This window comes from Oenanthe melanoleuca, chromosome 6, assembly GCF_029582105.1.
Source record: "Oenanthe melanoleuca isolate GR-GAL-2019-014 chromosome 6, OMel1.0, whole genome shotgun sequence".
NCBI classification, from domain to species: Eukaryota; Metazoa; Chordata; class Aves; order Passeriformes; family Muscicapidae; genus Oenanthe; species Oenanthe melanoleuca.
The window spans coordinates 15,262,358-15,286,081 of record NC_079340.1 but is presented as its reverse complement, the minus strand read 5'-3'; the positions used below and the strand labels follow the sequence as shown (position 1 = coordinate 15,286,081).

Sequence of the window (23,724 nt, the reverse complement as noted above, 5' to 3'; positions counted from 1 at the left end):
TAAAAACACAAACCCACACTAACCTAGTACACAATTCACCTAAACTTTTTGGAAGTTAAGAAACTTAAAATACACATCAATTTTTATATTTAATACTGCAGTACAAAAACCCCCACATAACTAATCGCCAATTACTGTATCTTCCACAAAAATACTGCATAAAGAAAACAAGTAAAACTCAAAATAGAAATGGATTGTTTGGCTTAAATCTCATATATTAAAAGAAAATTTAGGCATTTTGATAAATACTTGATTTCAAAATAAAATATTTGCATCAAAATGTGCCCCCTTCAATAAGCACAGTTATAGTAAAGTAGCACAGAAAGACACATTCTGAATAAAATCACTAACAAAAAATATCACAGTACCAAATTTATTTCATTGTCCAAGTTGAAAGAAAGATGACAATATGTACTCAAGAGTATTAGTGCTCAAAGTATGTTCAAGCTTAAAATGGTTTCAGAGGTAAATAAATATATTAGTATGTATTGGTATTTCTAAAATTATGCATAACTTAAGATCTATTTTGATATTTCCTAAAGAAGAGTGAATACCATTTACATAACTATTTTCCGCTTTTCCTAGTAAGCAATATTTTGATATACACTATCTGCTGGAATCTAATGAAAATCTACAGCTTGATGGAACAGCAGGCAGCAGCCACAAGGGGGATGCTTTACAGTACTCTTGCTACACAGGTAGAGTGGTACCTTTTAAAAGGCCTGTATGTGAAGAGCAACTAGCAGTTCTCATGACAATTTTTCCAGGCTCTGTAACTACACATCTCACATGCCGGACATAGAACAAAAAGACATTATAATCCCAACAAAGATTTCAAGACAGAAACAAGTAACAGAATCCTGCCTCAATCAGATTTAAAAAGCTTTTAACTGAGCAGACACTTACTCAAAGAAGACTTCTCCAGCATTAGTTCAAACAATCTGCAACAGACCTAGTGCTCATGCTCTGTGCACCGCCTTGAACAAAAGGTCACAGTGACCAGGCCATTCTCCCATAACTAGATTAAACAAGAGCTATATATTCATTCATGAAAAGAGGATTTGTGGAACTACAGGCTGGTCAGTCTCACTCCAGTACCTGGGGCCAGGACAGACCAAATCAATCCCCCTGGAAATCAACCCCATGCATGTGAAGGATAAGGGGAGTCAGAGCTGTCAGCGTGGATTTACCAAGGGCAAACCACATCTGACCTCCAGTGAGAACTTCCCTTCCTGCATCTTCCCCTAGTTATCAGGGAACTGCCCTGGTCACCATGAAGGAGGAAAAAACACTCCAGTTCAGAACTGGAACAGGCAGCCCAGAGAATGGAATTTTTGTCCTTTAGGCACTTTCAAAACTCAGCTACACACAACCCTGATTTGGCTTTGAAGTTAGCCCTGCTTTAAACAGAAGTATGGAGGAGATGTCCAAAGGTCCTTTTCAATGTAATTTTTTTTTTGCCGTTTCTCTTATCTGTCCTCTTAAATCACCTGCTCACACATTAAAGTCTTTCCAAATGTATGTTGAGTCCTTGTCACTACAGTTGTCAAGATGCAGAATCATAAACAAGCAGACACACTGATCCATGCCTAAACTGCCATTTTTTGCTTCACTGAATCCTCATGCTCTTTATCACAGTTATCAAAGCCCCGCCGACTTTGACCAAACCATGTTTTAGACATTAAATCAATAAAGATCATAAAGATCCAACTGCAAAACCAATATGAGGGGAGGAAAAAAAGAAAAAAAAAAGGGAGGGGGAAAAAAGGAGTGGGGAAGGTTTCCTGTGAAAAACTCAACTCACCAGAGTGAGGTTGTGGAAATATAATGTACCATCTGGATGAAAGGTAACGGGTCAGAGGTGGCACCACAACTGGTACAAACACACTAAAGAGATAGAAAAGACAATACATTGAAAAGATTTAACAGGTATTTCCACTGCAGCACTTCTGCTTGCACATTTCTTTACTGTGGCAATGCATGTTTTACGAATGAAAACATAAAACTTGGGAACTGGCCCTTGGTATTAAGCACATATCATTACCCCACCTGTTCAAATAAAGTCATTGCAAACTTCTGGTGGGAAACACAATGTGGTGCAGTGCAAATATCTTCCTTTGTTTCATCTGCAATGTGGAAGTGAATTCGCATTAACAGGTTTTCCTAGCCAAAGGAAAAAAGGAAAAAATGCATTAGATAATTTTAACTGCAGACAAAAGCAAAGATATAAATCACAAAAGCATGTCAGATGCAATCATGTTACAGACAGAAGGCTCCTGCAAATTTTTGAAAGTTGCTTCAAAAGCACAGAAGTTGGTATTTCATGGAAAAAAAGGAAATGCCCTCCACTTCTGTTTTGAAATGCTGGATCAGGTAAGCATTTATTCTATCTACTAGCACTGCTGAAGACTCTGCTGCTGATTTTTGTCAAGTTCTCAAGCATCCATGGATATGACCAAATATAACAGAATACCTATAAAGTTTTAAAAATCACTGGATTGACACTAACTCCTCATCAACACAAAATAAATCAACTCCTATATTCCATGAGTGTTTTGAAATATACCACATCATCTATATTCTATCAAAAAGGGGAGAACTAATAAATGAAGAGGCAGACTAAATTCTGTATGAAACAATATCTAGGAATTGTTCAGTCCTTTTCATACAACTACATCTGTTTTAAAGTTCCTAGGAGTTCTTATCCCAAGACCTTCTCTCCCCCCACTGTTGCCAACATTAATCTGTGGGTGCCAGAAATCTCTTGAAAACTCTTCCAGCAGAACACTTTTCACTAACACTACTAGCTGCCTGGGTGGTTTAAAGGCCTGCTATAAACAGGTTAAGATTAATTATTTGGCAAAACAGCTCTAACATTGTACAATTTTCCTTGAAATATTTGCCAGTGAAAACACAATTTCAGAATAACTGGCAAACAAAATGTCCTTTCACCCTTTTGAGGCAATCTTTAAAACTAGAATCCAGGATCATTCTTTTAGTGCAATTGTTTCATAATTCACATCTAAAGCACACTGGAGAGGGCAAGCAGTACACATGCAAAAAAAGCTGTAAAAATGGTTACCAATGATATTACCATTTCCAAATCATTAGTTTGGGGATCTCTCTGTGCCCAGACATGAAAAGTCTGTTGCAATTTGGGGAAAGGAGAAATAGAGGGGAAAAAAATTAAGTGGAAAAAAAAGTCAGGGAAGACTGGGTAGTGGTGGGCCACATCTCTGCCTGTCAAACCATCTTTCAGTTATACTCACAAAACATTCAGCAGCATCATCCATGATGCCCAGCTGGAAGCGTTGCTCATCCTGAAATGTCTTTGCAAGAGCAGTGCGCAGGGCATCAGAAGGCAGTACCTTCTCACTGCTACACTGAAACTGGTTGAATATGCCCTAGTAAAAAACCAGGAAGATAAAGTTACTGTATTTTTCAAAATATGACTCAATTTATCTGAAAACAAACAGCAAACATTTAACTTGTTTGGATCCTGCAAGACACAGATACTTGTACAGTACACAGAATACAAGAGAAAATCATGGAAGATCCTCCTTTGAAATCATATGCACCTTGGTGTATTTCTTCCTTTCCTTGGATCTATTTTTCCTTCTCCAAATCTGATTTCTGAAGCAAATACAACAAACACCAAGACTTCACACTTTTTATTCCCATCTCTCCCTCTCCATTTAACCTTCTCACTTCCCGCTTACCCATGCCGCCATGCTCCCTTTTCTAAGCAACTTTTTCCAAACATGTTCCACAACTTGATACTTGCACACTTGAAGAAATTTACCTTTCATAAGTCCAAGTGGGTAAGAATTAGATGATTTTTGTATCAGCATGCAGGAGGGGAAAGGCACAATGTGAACAGGAATGGCAGTTCTACGTATAGCCAGCTGTTCACTTGCTGCCATAAACCTGCACTTTCATAACTGTAACTCACACACCATCTGGGTAACAACCATTTGCAAGGATGAGTAGCTCTAAAGAGACACATTATTGTCTGAAGTGTGGGTTATATGCATGGAAGTTCTGTACATATTCCCAATTGATTAAATGACCACATTCATTTTGTGTGCTTGCATGCACACGTGTGTGAAATATCCAAAACATCATCTGAACAGTTAACTTGCACTGTGCCCTTCCTACAAAAACAGAAACATAATTCTGTATGCAAGATCCTCAGCCTAAGTAACAAAACACTTTTAGTCCTTATTTTAATACAAGACAACCCTCCCTTCACCACTGTGCTCTATTTTCTACCTCATTGCATATGACAAGCAACCATCTTCATCAGTGTCAATGTCAAAATTCTGCTTGTCCTTTCCTATAAAACTTTCCTCACAGTTTCTCTAAAAACTGTGGAAATGCTCAATTCATACTGCAAGAGAGGAAAAAGGGATCACTTTTAATTGTGCACCAGTCTGCATTTCTGCCTTCTAAATCTAGTAGAAAAAGGAGAAAATCAAACTGGCTTGTCTGGTTGATTTTCTTTCAAATCTGTATTAATCTGCAGCAATTCATGTAGCACTTCTTCCTTTAGTTACAGAAATCTTCTCCCCAACATACTTAGGACTGACATTAATTGGAAATAATCTAAATCTTTCTCTCCTTTAACTCTTTTTACTTGTTTCTTATCAGGAAATGAGAAGGTAAGCTGGGAGGTTTGCCAAATGGTACAATCTTGTCTTTTTTGAGGAAGCTGGCAAAAGTGCAGAGCACAGCTAGCAAACCACCCTCCCTCCATGCATGCCCCTGCCATTTCTGCCCATAAGGAATTATACTGGTGACATAATCTAAAACAGATGTAATATGCCAATCTCTCTTTACTGCAACTTTTATTTTAGTGGTCCTCAAGGTGCTCATTCATGGAAAACAGCCCACTGTGCTGAAACCTACAGCTCTTCTACTATTGCCTTTATTAGAGTATCACAGAATCATGAGAAAAGGGTAAGGAAGACAAAGCCATGAGGCAGTATCATACTTCATGAACTACAGACAATACCCCTCCTCAGTTATCTTTTATATATACATACATAAAACAGAAAGAATGACAAAGTCTCTGCACTTAAACATGATTGCCATTTCTGTCACTCTGATAACTGAATAAGTTTCATGTTTCATTGGTGAATTTTCTCATTTCAGTGACCCTCAAAAAAAAAAAAAACCAGGCAGTGAAACATAACTCTATCCTGCTTATCGTTTTACATTAAATAATTTAAGAGCATTTAAAAATATTCACAACCGTGCTTCAGAAATGTGTTCATTACATTTATTCAATCTCAGTTCACAGATCTGAGACACTTGTCTAGTAACTGGTACAGAACCTCACTGCCATGAGCTGATGGGCAGCACGTGGTTTGCTTCAATGAGAGCCCTGAAATGCTTGCACTCCTGGGGGGGCGAGAAACAATACAGCTCTAAACTAGGTTAAAGGAGAAGCAAACAAGGAAACTGAAACTCTTCTTTTAAACCTACATCTTTAAAGAAACACTATACTTACCATGGAAGAAAAAATAATTAAGCAATGTCAATTCTGTGAAGAATGCAAAAAGCAGGATGTAACAGAGCCCAGTATCATGTGAAAGAATGCTTTCTCAAATTTGTAATGACATAGCACACAATGGTATATAGTCTTACTCAGATTACAAGAGAGAGAAAAAAAAAATCTTAAAACCAGTGAGTAATTGTGCATTTTAATCTAATAAACATCAAATCTTATTATGTCATTGCACAGTGCAGTTTAAATCACGTTGGAATCCAGTGCTTGTAGGAACTTCCAAAAGCACCTCAAATGGAGTCAAAAGCACTTTGAACACAGGGAAGTTTGGTTTTTCTTAGGTTTCATTCAGTGGGGTTGGTTTGGGGTTTTTGGGGGGGAGATGGGGTTGTTGATGTTGATTCCCCTTTCTTTTTCAAGATAGGTTCTTTGTTCTCCTTCAGAACAAGTCTTTCTTGTCTCTCAACCTCAGATGGAGAGGTGTGGCATTTCCTGCAATTTCATCACTTTACATTATCTAAGTGAGATTTCCCTCCTTAATTTAAGGTCTTGCCTGTGAGCGATACTGTTAACTGCTCAAACACTGGTTCCGTACACAGGTATGAAAGCCAGCTGGGTGCAGACCAGGAAAGCACTCCTGATTCTGCCCCAGGACTTCTCATGGCACCTTTCTTCCAAGGGTTTATGGAACATGATAATTTCATATATGAAACATTCAAACTTTGCTCTTCCCCAAAAACTTCAACTTCTTCTGAAACTGAAGATGGTAGAAATCCCATCAGTGTACTCATTGCACTAATGATCTCTTTCTATGCCTACACTCCAACCCAAATGTGTCCCTAACTGTGGCAATGTTATGAAACGACACTGCTAAAAGCTCCATGAAAATGTGAAGCTTCTTCTATTTTACCTGTTTTCAGTAACTAAAATCAAGGATACAGAACAAAAAAAGAATTAGCTTAACATAAAATCTAAGAATTACTTATACTGTATTAATAGCAGTACTTTGATTTCTACACTGAGGACATGTTGGCATGTTGTCCAGTCTACAAGCTAAGACAGAATAGCGTGAGCAAGGGATTTTTCTGATAGGAAGTCTGTGTTCTGGTAAAACTGCATTCCTACAAGAGGTCTATATGGGAAACAGGCCCATCTCCCTTCACATCCCCTTCCCTACAGCACTTCAAAAGTTTGGAAAGGGTAGCAGAGAATAAAATTAGGAAGTGGATGTGTTCTTTTAAGACCAATAAATTCACAAAGTCCATCTAGCATATAGTCCTCCCCCAAATACTATGATCAACTCCAATTACAATGTTATCTTTCACCAGCTTACTCTCAGATGGGTCTAAATCTGGAACTTCCTTAACCATCTCAAACAATTGATCGTAGGGCCTTAGTTTGTTTTTTTACTATTCAGAAGGCTTTTTTGTAGTTTTTAATCTGAAGGCTTCATATCCTTTCTACTACTACACAGCTGGGCCTCTGACCACATCAGAACAAAGCCTTGCAGAGCCAGTGGGCTTCCAAAAGAACGTCCTCCACTTTGGGAAGTGTGGCTGTGGGCATCAGTAAGAACATTCTAGATGAATATTGACCAAGTATCAAATAAAGGAAAACAACCTAAGTTTGGAGACAAGAAACCTTTATCATGCAACTCTTAACAAACCTTGAAGCTATTTCAGAACACTAAAATTCACATGCATAATCATAAATCAAGTTTTTTCACCAGGTTTAGAGAATAAAGATAGCAAGTATTGTTTTAGGTAAGTCGTGGAATTGACATGCATTCTTGGGAGCTCCTTTAAAGATGTGAAAGTTGCAGTAACTGAATAACATTCCCCCCCACCTCCCCTCCCCCCATAGTTTACAAGATCTGCTCCCAATTATCTTTAATAGTGTTTGGAATCAACTTCCTCCCTAGGAAAGAAGTATTCCATTTATTTGGGGTAAAGTGACATCTGCAGTGTGTAACCAACCTTATTGATGAGACAAACCAAACTTGATAAACATTCACATGTGACTTTTAATCAAGCATGCAAAAGTGGGCTGACATAAGAATAAATTGATGGGTGAAGACAATAGGGAACAGTTACTGAATCAGAACAGTGTTCATGCACTGTAATTTTGTGTTCTTGGCAGCTTTCTGAGAACTAACTATTCCCTTTCAGAATTATACAGAAGTTTCTTCTGTATAGGGATGCCACTGCAGCTCTAGTGGTATGGTATTTCAAAGAACAAAATACATTCCCCACAAATGCCTTAGTATTCCCTAACTAATCAATTGTTTCTGGGTTTTGGTGATGGGATTTTTGTTTGCATAATTTTAAGCTTTCTCTCCATTTCAATAGCATGTCCTTCTTACCATGTTCAATTCAGTGGACCTTTTTTTCCTTGCTTGTAGTACCTAATATCTCATTCAGAATATCACACTCTCCCAGTGAAGCCTAGTACTCAGTACAACCTGTTTTAAATGGCTGCTAAAAATCACTTTTCTCCTATCCAAACACATCAGCCTCCACCCCACTAGATCATATTTCTTCCCCACATTTCGTCATGTTATATTCACCTTCAAGGCTGCAACAAATTCTAGGTCTATTTGGTTTTGTGTCTTTTGATCTCTTTTCAAACATCCAAGTCTGGTAACAATCAACCTAGATTTCATTTATTCCTTTCTTTTTATGTCTCTTCCATTTGTACTCACACTATACCCTGAATATTAAGATCAGGTCCCCCATAGAGACTGTCAAGTCAGGCACTCCTGGCTACTACCAAAATCAAGTAAAAATAATACTTTCCACAAGTGCTGTTTAGATGGTGGCAAGAAAAGAAATTGAAATCATAGAATTTGCACATCTACTAGGTAACCATTCATTAACTACTTGATCAAGATCAAAACAGCCAATTGTTATTTGGAAGCTTCAATTACTAGTTTATTAACTCAGGAAACTGTACTTGCTGCTAGTTTATTTGGCAGGCAGTCAACTGCAAGTGTCAACTGAAGAAAAAAGTTTGAAACAATAAAAGTAATTATTTTATGTATTTTGACTACTGTTTTACTCTGAAATACTAATGTCATTCGGAAAAAAAGGCATAAAACAGAGGATGAAATCTTTGCAACCAGCCTATTAGAGTCTCAACCACATGATGAACATTTCATAATAAATCACTCCATTTCAAGCAATTTGCTTATCAGAACCAACTATAGTTACAGTCACTCCACTTTTCAAAGCACTGTAAAACCCTACTGTTCCCCCTTTTCATCTTAAACAACATCATTTCTACACAGAAAATTCACATTCTTCCTGCTTTTGTTGCAAATGACAAAACAACAGAAAAGACCAGCCCTATTAGAATTTATCAATCAATAGAACATTCTTTTTGTGACCTACAAAAAACACTCTGTCCTGTATCCTGGCACTATCGAGCTCCCAGTACAATCCCTGGAAGGAGAACAAACTCTCTGTGGCATGTTCAGTACAGTGGACGGATTTCCCCCTTCCTACCCTCTTCCAGCTGTGATAAATACCAAAGCAAAGTCATGCTGAAAAAAAGGAAAATAAACCAAATCACAGTAGACTTCAGCATAAATAATATATCAAAAAGCTGTTCCAGTGTTATGGCAGACAAACCACAGAGTGGTAAGGACAGCTTGTGTATTGAAAAAAATATTTAAATAATGCCATATCTTAAGGAGCGGTGTTTGGGATTCCAGCACAGAGTCTGCAGCTCTCCCTTTTTATAGCTATTGATGCAAGAGGTTCCTTCCAAATAACCAAGGAATGCATATCTGGAATGATTTCAAGGTTCATTTTATAGCTACATAAACACACACAGGTAGCACATCACATTTTAAAATTACTTAAAGAATTTGTGAAATGGAAGCCTTCAATGTGGTACAAAAATAAAATGTGATTTGATCAGGTATGACATCACTGTCCTGTGATCCCATATTTCAAATTACAAGTAATATTTAGAGAGCTAACTGAGCATTTACAGTAAATACTCTGCATGACATCCGAATCCCTAGAAACAGTTGCAACAAGCCAAGAAAGTGTGGAAAAAATACTTCATCAGTGTTATTCCATGGCTAAATTTAGCTTAGAGAAGACTATCCTTCTCCTCTAGAGTCAAAAGGAAGAGGATGTCACCTTCAGAGCAACATGCCACGTAGGAGAAGACCAGGAACCCTCTCTGTGCAACACAGATGGTGTCAGGTATGCTGTGAAGGGACCCTGAAGTGAAGTGGGGAAAGTGACATAGGCTTCTCCCCACAAACATTGTCCCTTTACCGGCCAGGCTGGAATCTGAACATGCCAGCATGCTCTGAAGAAGAGTAAACATGTCCTGCCTCCACCTTGCTTGATCTGGACAAGTATTTTGGGCAGATCCACCTGACAGCATGCAAGGCTAATTACCTCTCCCCAGACCCTAATAGGAGATTTTCGCATGGTATAGAGCTCCAAATTCTGGTGTTCACTGGATCCAGCCACTTCTTCTCCCTCATCTTAGCAAAGCCTAAGGCAAGATTCAAGAAAAAGAGGATGTCAAAGACCTGGAGGCTAATCCAGCATTACTCTGGCAGGACAACAGTTAAAGGCTTCCAGAGCAGAAAGGAGAGCTGGGGCAGGGGAAGAGATGAGCACAGAAGGGAGGGGATGACCCTGCTGTCCTGGGACACAAAACATGCTCTTGATGATGCTTGCAGTATTAGGTGCACATTAAGCACATAATCCCACTTGTCTAACACACAACATGTACTAGACAGACAGACTTTTACAGGAGGAAAAAAAAAAAATGGAGCAATTTGAAAACATTGATCCAGAGGGCAGCAGAGAATGAGTAAATACCTTGAACAGCCTTTCTCCCCCTTCTACTGCCTGATAAAGGAGTATATGAAGATGAATGTGACAATCACCACTGTTTGGGGCTATCCCTTGAGAATACCCCTACCTTTTCAGCTGCATTCAAACAACACAGCTTATGTTTCTGTTGCCCAGAGGTTTTTTTGGGGGTTGAGGGGAGGTTTGCACCCCAATTTCACTTATAGTCAAGTGACAACTCATATAATTCACCCTTTTAATGTTGACTTGATACCATCACAAAAAGGGGGAGGGGGGAACTTTCAAATACTTATGCACACACATCAACATTTTACATAGGATAACAAAAGTGAAAGCTTGACACAGTATCACCCAGAGAAAGAGTTTCTGGAATAGGCTTTGGTAGAACACATAGCAATTTCCCATGAAGAACAGACTGCAGATAGAATAAATGCTAACTTTTTCATTTGGATCTAGTTCGAATTTATTTATTTTATCAAGTTTTGGTTACTGTCCACATTCATAAATACTTGACTAGGTAATTCTTTATTGCTTATATGCTCTTTAAGAGTTTTTGTGAGCTCAAGGAATTCTGCACACAACTAGACACAAGTTTCCCAAAATGTGCAAAAGTAGTAGAGGATTTGCTGCAATATTATTGCTTTATTGGAAATCAAGGGCAGTAACAACTCCCAGCTAGGAAAATTATTGCTAAGAACTTCAGGAAGGAAAAAAACCAAACAAAACAAAAAACACACACAAACACATACACACAATCTTTGCAGATATCTAAGAGTGAAAAGAGAGAGCAGCAAATTTTTCAAAACCTGCTTAATTTAAAAAATAAACATATGGCTGCAGGCATAGAATTTGTGAATTCTGCCATACCACCTGTCATTTCCAAGTTTATAATAGCACACTACACACTTCAAGACATCAAAACAAAGGATTTTATCAACAAAACTAAACATTCTTTGACCCAATGTCTGCTTTTAATACATATATTCCAGAGATCCTGTCATCCTCCAGTTTTCCTGTAGTGCTTTCTCTCTCATACTGGTATTGCTAATCCACATGCATCTTTTTCTCCAGTTCATCTTTCAAGACCAGTACCACAAAAGTTCATCCTCTCTTTTTTATCTTTTCACATCTCTCTCCCTCTTTTTCAGTACTCAGTACAGAAAAGCTTTTAACTATTATCTTCATATTAAATTCTGGACTCTGGTGGAGAGTCTACCTTCATTCATGGCAGAGCCTGTCTGATCTCCTGCTCTTTCCTTTATCATGCTTTTAGATTAAATCCCAGAATGGCAAAACCTTACGTTCATGGTAAATTCCTAAATCCTCTTCTTTCTGACTTAATCTTGGCTAACAAAGAATACCAACAATCACTTGATATTACTCAAGGGTCTGATCCAAAAAACCGTTTTAAATTATCCCACTGAACTTAATGAACTCAAACCAGATCATGACTAAGTCTTGTCATTCCCCTTTAAGGAGGAGGTATATTTAATACTTCATCTTTTCTGTGTCTGAAAGGCTGGATCTCACTTCTTGCTCCTAACCCACTGTTTTATCCTCTTCTGATGATACTGCTGTAAATATCATCCTGTCTCATCATTTGAACAGATATGTCTTGAGACAAATTTCCCTTCAAAAAAAGATGAATTCTCTCACTTCACACACTAATAGTTACCCCTTTGCTGCTGCACTCACCAGGAAAATTCCTCAATAACAGCCCAAAAGCTCACTAGACAATTCATTCCAAGCCTTTCTCTACTAGGGCACTTATGATATTCCTTAACAGCAGCAAGACAGCTGTTGTACTATAAATATTGCCTGGGAACGTCAGATGATTTTAATTTAAACCTGCACTCTCTATTTTGCCATTTTTATAAATGCTGTTATTTTCATTACTGTACACAGAATTCATGACACAAATTCTCCCACAATTAGTTTAAGTATTTAGTTGGGTTTTACAACACATTTGTGATCAAATAAGACATCTAAATCTCAATTTCAGAAAGGAAAATCACTGCTCAGGAAGATTAAAGCTGGTATTTTCATCATGTCCATTTCTCCCACAAGAAGCCAGGGGTTTGAGCTAGCAAAATTTAGAAAGAAGGCCACAAAAAACCCCCAGAAGCGCAACAAATTAATTGATAGAGACAAACAGAGACACAGGATTGCACAATTTACTCAAGTACATAGCAGTACTCAAAATCAGAGCTAGCACCTAGATTTCACTCTCCAGGCAGCCTCTATGACATTCAGTAATTGAATCTGCAGCTACAAACAGAATTGATGTTTTTTAAAACAGAGACTACAAAGAACTGAGCCATTTAATGCAAACATCAATATTTACATTAGAAAATAGCCTTTTAGTCTTACATAATCAACAGTTTTGAACAGAAAGGCTTAGCTAAATGGCCTTCCCCATCTGACATTTGAAGAAGCTCTGAAGAGAAAGGTAAATGTTGATGAGCATACTGACTACATATGGTATTATATTTGTATATCAAGTGATAAATTGGAAAAAATAAAGCAAACTTGTATTTTACTGCCTGAAGCAATGGAGACTCACAATGACCCGAACACCATTAGGAAGAGTCCTTGTAACTGAAACTATACCAACAGTATTTTCACAACTTTTTAGCTGAACACATTTTAGAAAGTGGATCTTGGACTACTAGCTATCACATTTACCTTGTTCTCACAAATCTTCAGGTGCAAGTTTGATTACAAGTATTAATTAAATATCATAAATATTCCTATTAAAATTTTTAAAGAACGGGTTTCCAATGTATTTCTAACTTTTACCTTAAGAGCACAGAAGATGCAAGAATCGCCCATACATTTGTGCGTTGTGATCTGCCGGAAACTGCGGCGAAAAATGTCCAGGTGCCAGAGAACCTAAAATAGAAAAGGAGGCACAGGCAATTTTATGAATATACAAAATAAAATATTGCCTAAGCTTCTGTGCAAACTGCATATGCTGAATAATCCAAGAAGTACACCAATGTCATCAGTGATCACCTTTAAAAGAGATGCCTTTCATCTAACTGCAAGTTGAGGTTTTCAATTTTGTTCTTTAGCTGTAAGCTTCACATGCTAATTTACAGTATGACCTTCCTCTGAATTTCTTGCCATGTGCTTTTAGGTTAGAAAACCCACTTCTCCATCCATGTGGCAGTGTTGGATTAAACAGCACCTGCTCTGATTGCTCCGCTGTGCTGGCACCAGGGCTGGCTGCTGGGCAACCACACCATAAGGCTGAGCAGAGCTGCTGAGGACAGCCCATGGACTGCTGGGGATGAAACTCCTCCCTTCCTCCTACACAGCTTTCTTGTTCTGAGCAGAAAGCCCAAGTGCTGAAAAAATTGAGCACCAACAGCATATACATTAACAAGTTTGTGCAAGTGAAAACAGTAGAGTACTAAAATCCGTTATGCCCAATATTGTCATTACCAAGTGTCCTCACAGGCCATGATTACTAATCCTAGCCTGTTAGGGCACTTATACTTTTCTCTCAGGACAGGTATGGTGGTAATAACAGCTGTGTGACTAGGTAGGGTCAGAAAACTAGGTAGCACAGAAAAGCAAGCAGGCTTTTTCATCTTCTGCTAGCAACAGTGAGAGGTGACATTTGCTCTAACAGCACCATGTTCTTTTATTCTTCTTTTTACCACTAAACCTGTGCACTCTTGGGAAATTATTCCAATTTGTATCTGTAAAATATCAACAATACCCATCTCTGAGGTGTTCTACAGTGTGGTTTTTATGTATAACTGTGGTCAGCACTGGCTACTTCAATTCAAACTAACAGTGACTGGACTTCCCTGCAAACCTCAGCCACCAGCCTTTCAGAAGGCAGAAGTCTGCACTGAAAGAAGCCCTGACCTAAATCACGTCCTACCAAGTTCCGGACAGAGCAGCAAGGTCCAGGCTGACATGTGACTGGCTCAACGCTTCATTAGCACAAACAGAAGAACCAAACTTCTTATTTCTGATGAATTTGCCTAGAGCAACTGGCTAGAAAAAATTTAGCACCCTGGCAAAATGTGTACTGGTTTCAAGAAGTGTTTTCAACTGGAATGATTTATTTACTTAAACAACAGCAATATGTAATATTCAGTAAACGCATTTTTAAATATAATCTGTAACTTCCCCAAAATTCATAATTGCAATGGCTATGTTTATACTCAAACTATCCCTGTACTTAAGGGCCTGGGAGGCAACATAAGCCTTGAAAACATCTGATTACACACAAACATTCCTGAAGAACTACTGCAGACTTTACAAAAGGACAAAAAAATTATGTTTAGGAATGAGTCCAATTTTTTAATGTAATTGCCGTTGGAGTTTAGCTTGAATGTTTATAAAAATTCGTAAGAGAAAGAAGCAACAAATATTCAAGAGCATTTCAGACTAAATGTTAATACATTAGGATAAACCCCAGAAGTATTTTATGAAATTATTACTATCTTGGCTTTTTTTTTTTTTTTAATTCAGCTTTGATTATAAGTATTTTGAATAACCTATCTCTCTTCAGCTTTAAAAGAAAAGGGTTTCTGTAGTAGATTAAAGACCAGGTCATATGCTTTCATCTTCATGTATGGCATGCAGCTGGTATTAGGATCTACTTAGTCCAGACCTAGGTTCACTAACTCAATATTAGGAAGCAGCCAGTTATCATACCTTAAAGCTTAATAAAGGTAATTGATACAGAACATCACTAGAAACTTCTCTTTGCCCTGTAATTCCTAACATATTAAGCCTATTGAGGTCCATAGGTATACATTTTTGTATTATTTGTTCTGGGCCTATATGGAAGCCTGAAGTTAGTCAAGAACCTGATTGTGCCCATGGAAAAAAACAAACAAATCAAACTCACAGTGATACAGTCTGTGCTGCACAGACAAGTCATATGAAGGAATGGAAACTGATGTGAAGGGGTTTTAAGCCCTGCTGCCAAAATGAATCTCAACCAGCAGACATTCAAAGTATCTGGTGACAACAACATTCAAAGCAAATGGTGACAACACCTCTATAGCAGTCATACCACTCCACTGAATTTGGCTCCAGAAAAGGTTTTTCTTCTAAATCAAAAGATAAACACTCAGACATTTAAACTAAGCTACAAAGCAGCAGCCAGAACAAAAACTGAACTACATAAAATGGATCTTGTATAGTTATTATCAAACCTTGACCTTGACTGGTTCAACAAAAAAGTTAAATTTACTTTTAAGGAGTATGCATTCTGCAAGCTATGCAATATCCTATTATTTTAAAATATATTTTATATGTATATTTTTAGCTTTGGTTGACATTCTACAAGCTGACACAAACAAGATATGCAAGTACAGTAAATGATTACTGTGTAAATGCTGCTCAATTCACAAGGAAAACCGGAAAATTAAAAAGCTGTTCAATAACTTCATCTGCTTTTCCAAATGTAGCTTTATTATATCTAGGCACACCAACAATTACATACTCAAGTTCAGTTATATTTGTTGCACAGTGCCTAGCAAAACAGACAGAGGGCAAAATCAGAAACATTCTTTATTCTGTGCTCTTACCTGCAGCGCACTATTCAGGAAGCAACTGTTCTGTCCTGGTTCATTGCTGAGACCTTTGCTGGGTGCTATTGAGGTGGTATTTCTTGGAGTAAACATGCCCTGTACATTCCCCCGACCCACAGAAAAGTAATTTCTTTTCCAAGACATCTTCCAGTTTCAGCTGTAGAAATTCAGGTTTAGGCTGGCAGAATATTTGATTTGATCAGATGCTTCCTTACAAAAAATTTGAAACAACACTTGGTCTTCCTTAAACTATAATTTAAACAGTATTTATCCTTTTGCCAGGACTCAGGAAGTTTGCTTCTTTTAAATCCAGCCTGGGATACTATTCTTCATTTGCTGCTTATGCGTACAAAATCTCCTTTAAAAGCAGTCACACAGAACATTTGCAAAGGGAATGAATCCACAGTTGTGCAAGTTCATTTTATGCTGCTTCTCCCTTTTCCAAACAGGCAGTGACTTCAGAGAACAAATGGCAAATCAAGAAGGTCCCACACTCAAGACAAGAAAAACCGCAACTTCCTCCCACACCCCCAAAAACGCAGCTTCTGTAATCCTTCTACAGTCCTCCTGAAGAAGATGGGGAAAAACCACTTAGTAAGGGAGCAAAGAAACCAAAACACAACCTTGGCAGCTCCTTTTCAGTTACATGTATCTTGGGTGATGACAGAGACATTATCCTCACAGGAGAAAAAGAAGTAACTCCAGAACTTGAGAGCGAAGAGCTTTAGAGAAGCAAGAAGTCTCTGACACAGTTCTTCTAGTTCTGCGTGCGATCTTTAGAAATTTCTTCTCCCGATCCTCCTTTTGCAATCAGAATGCCCAGCCGTGCCAGAAAGCTTGAGAGAGAAAAATAATCAAAGGCTTGCGTCATTTAATTACTCTCTTGGTTTTGTGGTGTTCTGCCAAGACCAGTGTTGCCTCACCTCCCACAATACACTGAATCTTCAGAGACAAAGCAAAAAATATAAATGTTCCTCCACCCAAAAAATAAAATAATATGGAAAAGAACAGAGAAAAGCATGTAAGAGCAAGGAGGCTTGGAGTAGGTTGGCAAGGTTAAGAAGGAAACTAGGTTAAAAAATAAACTACAACATTCAAGTAAACCCCACAATAGTAGTCAAACATATCCTTTACAATCTCGTAGTGTTATTTTCTTAAACATATCTTATTCATTCCAACAGTTACACAAGGATTTGTGGTTCTATGAATACATGGTAGCACATTCTCCGCCCTAAAACTGGGATTTTGCACTGAACATAGAAGGCACAAGACTCATCCTTAACTTGGCAATCCACTGTACTCTTGAGAAAAAAAGTCTCCAAATTTCCTTCATCAGAAACTATGTGTACCTCTAAAATGCTACATAATCTAGGTAAATATGATGTCTTATAAAAGGCACAGAAGCTTCTGAAGAAACCAGAACAATTATTTAACAGAAAGTGCTCTTCCCACCACCAGTTTACTTTCCCCTCATCTAAAAGAAACTGGAAAAAAAATTATTTAAGAAATTCCTAGAAACAGGAACTACAAGATGCATGGCAATACTTATTTTTCAAGTTCTCTCAAGCGTAGTCCACCTTTATTTACAGAAACTTGCACAGTATTTTCCACGGACATTCCTAATGACATCTAGAATTATGCCACTTTTGATACACATAATAACAATTGAAATTATATATTAGGGATAGTATGAGCAAGATGACTCTACTCCAAATGTATTAAAGTATTAATTGCAGCATGAAGTCACTAGAAAATAGACATATGTATGGTTTGTACATCAGCAAAAATTAACTGAGAGTATAATACCTTACAAAATACCCAGGGTATCTGTGAAGGCATGTTCTTCACCTTCCACACAATTATAAATTCTTCATCTCCTATCAAAACACAAAGAACTTCCTAAATACCTGCAAATATGTTACAGCAGCCTAACACAGTCCCTTCTAGTAATATTTAATTTGTACTTCTGTTAAACTCATTCTACAAATATTAATGAAGTCTCAGCACTGCTGTAAGGCAGACAAATATCTCCTCCCAAATGAGTAGTCCTCCTGGTTCCAGTGTGCCATGCAAAATTTCAGACTGCACTTGCAAGCCTGCAGACACAGACCATTACCGTGCCTGTCACACAACATTCCTGAGTGCTGAACTTATTCAGGAGTCATTTCAAAGCAATTTCAGCCTCAGCCCCCTTTCTTTGCTCAACCCCCTTAATGAATCATGAGCCAACTATACTGTGTGAGCTATTTAGGGATCAATTTAGGGATCTGTGTAAAGCAACACCACTTGCAATGGGTGCAGTGGCTAAGCCTGCGTGTCACAGATGGAGCAGAGTGCTTTTGTAACAAACCAAGACAGACACACTCTGTGCTGCCTCGCTAAAACCATTGAGCCAAACACTTGGTCTTCTTTCCACAGCACCTACAAACAAAGAAAAAACACAATCCAAAACACGCCAAAGATGCACAGCTGAGAGATGCACCTATTCAGTAGGCTTCAAGTTCAAAACAAGACTCTGCTCTCAAAATGGGTTGTAAAGCTAACTTTTGAACACCTTTTGAGCAAAGCTACATCAGATATGACAAAGTGAATACATTTTTTTTAGTTTATTTTTATTGTCTTGGAACAAAATTCAAGATTAGAGGCTTTGCAGTTCACCTGCCATTGCAGCAAGACTACTTCAAACTGGCCTGAACCCTCACAGCAACCCTGCAAGCTTAGTACCTGCTCAGGCTTAGCAGAACTGATTTCTTACCACCATGACTGCTCACAGGAGCACGTTCAGTTTGCTCATTTGGCTACATGGCCTTTGCAAAGCTATGGACAAGCAAAAAAACACTTAAGCTGGTAACCACCCAGTTAGGATAAAACCAGATGACCAGATCACAGCTTTGCACTGTGCCAACCCCTAAAAAACTTACCAGCAAAATATAACAACTCAAAGGTCTGATGTTTAATTGTACAAATGCTTTAATAAGGGGTAAATAAAATATTAAAAATAGATAAAGAATATATAATAAAAAAGCAAACCCAACATTCTAGAACTTCCTGCTGCTTTGTAGCAGCTTCCTTCGGGAAGGCTGGCCATGGTTCAGCACATACTCCTGGCCTGAAGAAACCAGAGTCTGTCCTTTGACAGCAGAGCAGAACACTCTACAAGATGTACCAAAAAAGATTTCAAGACCCTGTTTATCCCCATATTCCCTTGCTAAATCAATCACACAGAAACATAACATCCTCTGCATCCTTTATTCTCTGGCAAGGTCCCCCAATCATTGTTCATTTTTGGGAGTGAGGAGGAGGGGTGTGTGGAATGTAACATGCCTCTCTCACTGCAGTCTCACTTAGCCAAATATTTAAGGTTATTGCTTGAATACCCAATCCAAGCATTTGGCTGAATTAGAACAATCCTGTTTAGGAACAAAGATGCTTCCATATAGCACTAGGTATGGCTGAAACCACCAATTAAGTATTTATTACACTATTAAATAAAAGCAGAGGTCTAGAATTTAGTGTTTATTACTTAAATTTCTGAAAAAACTTTCAAAACACAGAATAATGTAAATCCTTCAATGTGTGAATGTGTCTGATTTTAGAGAAGAGACTTCTTCCCCCCAGTATCCTACCACCTGATTCTGATTTCAATAGATTTCAATTAATTCTGATGGTAGGGAATAGACTAATGGTGTCGAGGGCAAACCATGCCTTCAAATGCTGCAACACTTTTGAAATCTAAAGAGGAGAAAAACAGCTTTGAAATCAAGATCTTTTTGATTAAAAAAAGACAGAGTTGTCCAAGACAATGGATTTTGTTGAAAGTTGTCACCCAGTTGGCTTCTAAGTTTGACTCTTTCAGTGAAGAGGCACAAGAATAATCCCATGGCTGTTCTCAGCTAGATGGAAAGTTTGTAGAAATAAAGGCTTGAGAACACACTTTCTCCCTGTACCTGCAATGATGGAAGTATCTGTGGATTTCTGCATGGATAATGTTATATTTAGTTGCAGAGATATCAATATTACAGTCTTCATTTAGTTTAGACATCCCAAAAGATGGTCAGCTTTACAAGTCAGTTTAAATTCCATCTTGAAGGTAATGAAATAAAATAGAGGGGTGAAAAGATTCCCAATGCCAAATAATCATAAGGTTGGATGAAGAAAGGAGTGAAGAGTGCAGTGACCTGACAGAAGCAAAAGATGATGATTTCCTCCTCTTGAGGATCTCTCTTCTTTTTGAGATTCTTAGCTAGCCAGAAATACGAGACAGATTTATTTGCTCACCTAGACAATGAAGTACAACTACAGAAAGGTACATTTACATTCATCTCTGTTGCCAAGACTATTTTCACGGTACAAATGGGACAACAAAGGGAAAAAAATTCTGCTTTATGCATGCATTTCTCAGCCTTGATGGCTCTGCTGGGAGAAAGGGGCAGGGAAGAGTCTGTAATGCTCCTGCTGTCAAGCTTGCACCCATTTGTCTGTCTTCCTGTTAGAGAACAACCTGATTACCCTGCTCTGTGCCACTTGTGCCTACTGGGTGGAACCAGGAACTGGGAACTGACAGCACCTCACAGTGCCACTGGTGCCCACAACAGACGCATACTGGTCTTCTTTTTTTTGTCATGTACTATTGTACAATTCTCAGTCTCCCAAGTGTTGTAAAGACAAAGTTCTGAGTACCAGAGAACTTAGGCTAACTTCTCAGAGCCTTTTTGAAAAAGAGAGTTTGTTAAGGTTATGAGAAATACTCTTTCAGACACCAAAGAAATCCTTCCATTTACAAGAAGTAAATTATCCAAATGTCTGGCTAAAAGTTGCTGATAAAGACCATCAAAATGATCTTGGAATGAAGACTAAAAACATATTTCCCCAAATCTATGGATATACTTCTTCAGAGTGTACAGATACAGCAAGCCTGATCAAACTCTACAGATTTCTACAGAAGACACAGTGAAGGCCATTTCTAAGAGATCACCATAAGATAATGCCAACAAAAATGGAAAATACTAGACAGAACAACAAGCAAAACTCAGCATATCAAACATTATTTTTGATCACTACCACTGTACTTAAGACAGCCTATCAACCAATAGAAGAAACTGTAGTCAAAATACCCATGGGTCAAGCATCTTTTAGGAATGCATTTCCCCAATGTGGCAATGCTGCTATTCAGATTACGCTTCTACAGTTACAGGAAGGAAAAAACCAAACAATTTTATGAAGAAAGAATATATTTTTATACCATCTTTTCAAACCAACAACCAAGAGACCATGAAATGTGAAAACCAATCTATTCTACATTCCTGTTAACTGCTCAGACCAACAACAGACATGGAGAGATCACATTCTGCAGAAACACTGTAAGGTGCTGGGGTCAAGTATAGCTTTATACTACATGAAAATACTCTTCATAGCAAAACATTCTCCTTACAAAACTTCCTCATCCAAAATGCCTGTAGGTTTTATAAAACCCTGGTGGACTGCCTCTTAAAGCAGTGTAATGAAATCTTGCAAACTCTTACCTAATCTGAATCATTTGATTTTAAGCCTGACAGTCAGCCAAATCTATTTAAAGTGCATCTTTCACAGTTTAAAAAAAAAAAAAAAAAAAAAAAAAAAAAAAAAAAAAAAAAACCACAGAAAACCAGCAGAAAGCCATTGGCTTTGAAATGCAGAAAATTCTCCTCCAGGGTTACATCTTAGCAGTCTTTTCTGCAGAACTTCCTGAAATAAGGACATCAGCTGATAAACACCTGTATTCTGTGCTGACAACCACATAGACTTTTGTTTGGAATAATGGAAAAGTATGTCACTTATCCTGTACAGTTATTAAGACAGTAAGGTAGCTGTGCCCAGACTTTCATAAAACAGTTAAGAGGACTCAGAATATCCATCTGCCTCTGAAATAATGAGAAAAGCTATTAAAACCCATCTGGTAAGGAGCTTCAGTACCACATGACAATTATTCAAAGGCAAATTATAATTAAAAAACAAATAAAATGTCCAAACAGAACTCACAATATCTAAAGCCAGCATTACAGCTTTTTCTGATCAACAATTACTTAAGCTGCAAGATGGTCTAGAAGTTTCTAGAGTAAAGCATATCTTCTCAAAGACTCCAACTGATAAAAGCACAGTATAAAATAATCAAACAATAAAGGGCTTCTGTTCAAAGACAAATAATGAGAGTGGAGATCAGAGCTAAAGATGCATATGCCACATTATTTTCTGTGGGGCTTATTGCCAAAACACACCTTGCTCCCCAGATAAAGGTTCTACTGATAGAAAAAACATTAATAACCACTGATCTCATGCATTATGGTACTTTCAGCACATGCATTTTCTGTGGAGGTTACAGGGAATGGAGGCAGACAAGCCCACTGTTCTTACTTCCAAAACCCTTTGGAAGGAGCAGCCACCCTTATGTTAGACAGCCCTTTTATCTCAGCAACTTTTCTGACAGCTGGAGAGGCAAGAATATATATAAAATTAAGAAAGTTTGTCCAGTTCTAAGTAAATTCAAAGTCTTTCAAAACCATCTACACTCCCTTCAGATCTACCCTTCACAGCAGTTAAACTCTAAGACTGCTGTACATGATAATAAAATCCTACATTTTAACTGACCTGGACTTCCAAAGTGCTTATCCTCAAGTTTTCTATTACTTTCTATATGAAATCAAAGTTTAGTCTCCCAAGACCATATTTAAAAAACTCTCTACCTTACCCCAGGCTGCTCCTGGACATTTCTCAAGGAAGAAGGTAGAGTGAAAGCAGCTTCCCATCCCACTCTGCATGAACTTGTGGAGTTTGGATAAATGGGGAAAACACAGCAGCTTCAAATGTCATGCAATTGCTCAAAAGCAGTTAAACATCACTGATCAATCATGTGCAACACAGGAAAACATTACAAATAGGCAGCTGTTAATCCTAGGGTGAAATGGAGGGTTCTGGTTTGACTCAAGTGAAAGCTCAGCCAGCCTCTTGCTACCAGTTACTCCCTTTCCAAACCTCTGCCGTGACTTTCCAAATCTCTACCTTGACTTTCCAAAGTGGAGCTTCAAGATTAATTTAGTATTTGATTCAGTCTCCAGATACAAACATTTTGATTGCAAAATTCTGTATTTTACAGACATCAGCTATTGCCAAAATATTTGAAGGCCCATTTTCATATGGCACCATATTAACAAACCATCTCATCTCTCTCTTCCACTGGTAACACCACTGATCCAAAAACTAAGGGACTTAGTACTCTGGCTTGTGAATTCCAGTCCAAGAATGACTTAAGAGCCCTAAAAGATTCCAGAAGTAGTCAGCAGTATTCAACCACATATGGCTTAATGACTGAGAACTTTCTAAATCCTAAAATCCTGCTGCCATTCTTTTCCTGACCTTGCAGATTTTTCACTGCTCAAGAGAAAAATTCTCTCATCTGTAACTGCTACCTTGTTGTAACTGTGAGTTCTCCCGTCAATCTTCACACCCCTTTCTTTGCTTAAAACAGAAGCCAGTAGCAATCAACTCCCAAATCATATGCTGCTCACATTACAGCACCACAAACCCATATAAAACCAGTAATTTCTGATACGTTTGAATGTGGAAATACACACACATCCATACAGAATAACCACACAAACAGATTTTGCAAGAGAACAGGCAAACAGAAGAAGTCCGGCTCCATTAGTACTTTTCATTTCAAAGGAAACACAACAAAGATTAAGCAAAGGCAGCAACACATTGAGAGTAGCAACAGACTTTGATCAAACAGATGGACAGGATCTGGGTGGAAAAATACATTTTTCTGTTGTGTTACGAA

The 23,724-nt window shown here is 38.0% G+C and overlaps 1 protein-coding gene across 4 annotated transcripts in view; it reads right to left on the bottom strand.

Annotated features, from left to right (window-relative positions):
* Positions 1-23,724, bottom strand: part of USP54 (ubiquitin specific peptidase 54) — a 92,478-nt gene that overhangs the window by 30,041 nt on the left and 38,713 nt on the right. For all 4 annotated transcript variants that reach the window (XM_056494980.1, XM_056494979.1, XM_056494977.1 and 1 more), the window contains exons 2-6: positions 15,909-16,747; positions 13,150-13,242; positions 3,270-3,404; positions 2,050-2,163; positions 1,805-1,887 (exon numbers count right to left, since the gene is read on the bottom strand). In XM_056494980.1, the coding sequence (XP_056350955.1) occupies positions 1,805-1,887; positions 2,050-2,163; positions 3,270-3,404; positions 13,150-13,242; positions 15,909-16,055 (572 nt within the window). In that variant the 5' untranslated portion in view covers positions 16,056-16,747. The remainder of the gene's footprint in view (positions 1-1,804; positions 1,888-2,049; positions 2,164-3,269; positions 3,405-13,149; positions 13,243-15,908; positions 16,748-23,724) is intronic.